General features: G+C 34.9%; 1 protein-coding gene across 1 annotated transcript in view; it reads left to right on the top strand.

The window, feature by feature from the left end:
* Positions 1-4,238, top strand: part of LOC107745150 (H(+)/Cl(-) exchange transporter 3-like) — a 71,106-nt gene that overhangs the window by 45,559 nt on the left and 21,309 nt on the right. The window contains 4 exon segments of the mRNA XM_016559000.1: positions 457-594; positions 693-773; positions 2,040-2,292; positions 4,076-4,223. Of these exon segments, the coding sequence (XP_016414486.1) occupies positions 457-594; positions 693-773; positions 2,040-2,292; positions 4,076-4,223 (620 nt within the window).

Genomic DNA, 4,238 nt, shown 5'->3' with positions numbered 1-4,238 from the left:
AAGAGTGAAAAATTTAAGGGGGTCTGAATACTTTCCGTACCCACTGTATATATGTATGTATGTATATATATATATATGTATGTGTATGTATATATATATATATATATATATATATATATACATAAAAACTACAATAGTATCTCAATAATACAAAAATAACCCTGGCTATTATTTGTCCCTCCATTATACTGTAGAAAGCATCAAAATGCTGTTTCTCAGATCACAATTTTAATGATTTTTTTTTCTTTTTTGTGCATTTGTGGAAATTTATGCGTCATTTTAATTGTTGAAAATAAGTTCAGTTCTTTCATGTTTTCTTTTACATTAGTTAATCTAACATATTTAACCGTTATCACAACAGCAGCAATAAAAACATTAGCTTTGTGCCTCTAATGCAGTAAAAATCACGGGGCACCCACATATTCAGTGGAAAGGGTCAGATGATATTTCAGATGATGGTAATCGCTCATAGATAATGTGCATGGCCTTAGTCTGGGGAAGGAAGGTCCGCTGGTCCACGTGGCCTGTTGCTGCGGAAACATCTTTTCCTACCTCTTCCCCAAATACAGCAAAAACGAGGCCAAGAAAAGAGAGGTTAGACACCATTTGTGGACATAGATTAATTCTCTTAAACAGAAATGTTCTACAATTTCAAGATTTCCGTCCGTGACTCTGTGTGTCTCTGCGGGCAGGTTTTGTCGGCGGCGTCGGCTGCCGGTGTGTCTGTGGCTTTCGGGGCTCCTATCGGAGGAGTTCTGTTCAGTCTGGAGGAGGTCAGTATTAAAAATACTGTCAAATTGTGAAATATTATTCGAATTTAAAATAACTGTTATCTATGTGATTATACTAGGGCTGCACGATTAATCGAATGTGATCGTCAGTAAAGCCGTTCTGTGATTAGTAGTAAATCTCTAGTATATTAGTAGTTCATTTATTACACAGAGCCGTAGTTCTCTGACAAGCTACGCAATAATGAATATTAATAGTTAATCGTTCTGTGGTTATGAAAGCTGTTTGCGTAGCTTGTCAGTGAACTACGGCTCTGTGTAGTAAACGCTGCTCCATCTGAAAGCATGTGAAAATACCACATTTAAAGTCCCCATGAAATCAAAATTAAAGTTTTTTGGGTGTTAGTATCAATATGTTAGTCTTAAGGTTATCTATAAGGCAGTGTGCTCCAAAACAGTGACAAAATTCGCATTTAGAAGATATAAGCATTCAAAGCTTGCAGTTCGTCACTTCCGCCAAAACGGCTCAACGTTTTTTTTGACGTCACATCGTACTCTGGCCTTTGGATGGAGATTTACTGCTGATCACAGAAAGATACGCATGACAATCACAGCTTCTGTCGAATCGCAATCTCGATTCCATTTCCATTTATCATGCAGCCCTAATCGGAGCTTTTTGAAATCTACACAGAATGCTATATTTTATAGCAATATGGATGAGATTGTGGCTGGCATACCCTGTCAAATGCGGCTTTACGAAGCTCAACGGCTCTGAACGGCTCTAGCCCAAGCTGTGATATAAACGAATGCTATTGGCTATTTTAAAAAGGGGCGGGGCTGCTTGATATGTCCTTGATATGTAACACAGAGTAACGCTGCGTGTTTCTAAGCATTTCAGGGGACCTTTAATAACATATTTTTACTCCAAACTCACTTCATAACGTCAGTCGAGTGTTTGAAAATAAATCCTTATGTGAGATGATGTGGCTTCTTACACAGAATAAGGCACGCAACATATTTCATAGTATTCTAAGCAGTGATAAAGGCATTGCATGATTATATACTTTATCATAATGAAAATTATAATAAGAACTCAGATGAGTCATATATTGTCGTAGTCCTGTGTTTATTAGTCACGTTGAATCAATGAAAGCGGTTCAGTCTTCTGTTTATCCAGCAACCGCTACCCACCTTTTCCCTTACTAGCCGATGAATTTTTTTAATGTACATTTTATGTCCATTAAAAATTGTTGTCTTTATTTAATGAATTGAATTAATGCATTAATACGTGTGTTTCTCTCTCTCTCTCAGGTGAGCTATTATTTCCCTCTGAAGACTCTGTGGCGCTCATTCTTCGCGGCTCTGGTGGCGGCGTTCGTGCTGCGCTCCATCAACCCGTTCGGAAACAGTCGTCTGGTGCTGTTTTACGTGGAGTACCACACGCCCTGGTACCTGTTCGAGCTCTTCCCCTTCATCCTGCTGGGGGTGTTCGGAGGCCTGTGGGGAGCCTTCTTCATCCGGGCCAACATCGCCTGGTGCCGCCGCCGCAAGTCCACACGCTTCGGTACGCACATGACGCTTGCATTAGTGTTAGGGCTGCACGATTATGACAAAAATCATAATTGTCGATTATTCCCTTGAAATTGTAATTGCGATTATTAATTACGATTATCACAATTTACATTGAATGATGTTTATACCATTGTTTGATGCAACTGCATGCCGTATTTTTATATGAAAATAAACAAGCTGAAAACACTAACTGAAAAACTTTTAGTGCTTTTCTATATAAGTAAGCCTCAAATGTCAACTATACATCGGATTGGTTTCTTCTTTAAATTATAAAAAAAGTAAAAATATGAATTGTATTATAATGTTATACTAAAACTAAAACAATGGAAAAACCCTTAAGATAACATGTAGAAAGAAAAAAACATATCTTAAACTTGCAGAATAACATAAGTGGACTTTAAACGATTAATTTGCCGCTTTGAACGATTACGTAATTGTGGCATCCATAATTGTAATCACGATTAGAAATTCGATTAATTGTGCACTGTGCAGTCCTAATTAGTGTCAGTGTTTTAGTTACATTCATACACTTAGGCCTGGTTTCACAGACAGGGCTTAGACTAAGCCAGGATTGGGCCATAGTTCAATTAGGACATTTAAGTCATTTTTTATAAATAAGCATTACTGATGTGCATCTTGAGACAAAACAAAGGCACTGATATATTTTAAGATCAGTCAGTGCAAGTTTCTTTCAGTTGAAACAGCTTAGACTTACATTTTAGTCTGGGACTAGGCTTAAGCCTTGTCTGTGAAACCCGGGGTTAGTGTTCTGGTCATATCTGTTGAGCGCGTGAACACTATGGCCAATAAGCGGTGTTTATGAATCCGCTCAGATGTTAGCGGGAAATGGATGTTTTTAAAGTTGCAGTACCGACTGGTACCAACGTTGGTACTTTTGACAACACTAGAATACACTATTAAGGGTTTTGTTAAGATTTAGTGGCCAGTTTATTTAAATTTTATGACCAAAAAAAATAAAATTGTAAAAACACAAATAAAAGGTCTTTTTTATTTAATGGCCATAAAATGTAAATAAAATCCGTTATCTGTAGTCTCTCTGCTTTGTTTATTACAGATTTATGTATTTTATTTATTTCCATTTAATGGCCACACAATTTTTTAAAAGAGTATCTTTTATGTGTGTTATGTGTTTTAATGGATTACATATTTATTTTTTTATTTACATTTTATCAAATTATTATTTTTTTTAAGTTTCTCTTTTATTTAACATTTTTATTTGTTTTTAACAGATTACAGATTTGAAAAAAAGTGTCTTTTATTTGTGTTTTTATCAAATGTTTTAAATAGATTTTGTTAATATCTTGAATTAAATTAAATTTTTATATTTTTTCACGTAATTCTTTTTTTTTTTTGTAATTTTGTTGTGTTGTCATTTTTATAACTTTTTGTTTTTCAAAATATGTCTTTGTTTTTTAAGTTTTTATTTTTAGTTTATTCAGTTTTATTTATTTTAGTTTATACTTGGATTTAAACTACACAAAAACGAGAAATGTTCTCTTGGTAACTAGCTTTTTTTTTTTTTTCAATTCAAGTTTTTAAGTAATGCATTTTTATATGGTTTCGGTTTTAGTTAATCATAATCTTGGTTAGTGTTTCTATTTATTAATTTTTTATCAAGCTTTAGTTTTAATTTTCAACTACGAAAATGAAAATAAAATGAATTTTAAGATTTTTTTATATATATTTTATTTAGTTGACGTTTTATTTTATGTTTTTTTTATATTGTGATCATTTTATATGAGCATGATTTTTAGGTAAGTATCCGGTGTTGGAGGTGATCACGGTCGCTGCCATCACTGCTATTGTGGCGTTCCCGAACCCGTACACGCGGCAGAACACCAGCGAGCTGATCAAAGAGCTGTTCACGGACTGCGGGCCGCTGAAGTCGTCCCTGCTCTTCCAGTACCGCAGCCAGAT

The sequence above is a fragment of the Sinocyclocheilus rhinocerous genome, unplaced genomic scaffold (assembly GCF_001515625.1).
Source record: "Sinocyclocheilus rhinocerous isolate Xijiao unplaced genomic scaffold, SAMN03320098_v1.1 scaffold1153, whole genome shotgun sequence".
In the NCBI taxonomy this organism is placed as follows: Eukaryota; Metazoa; Chordata; class Actinopteri; order Cypriniformes; family Cyprinidae; genus Sinocyclocheilus; species Sinocyclocheilus rhinocerous.
The sequence above is the reverse complement of the archived record's forward strand: the minus strand, read 5'-3'. Positions and strand labels throughout refer to the sequence as shown.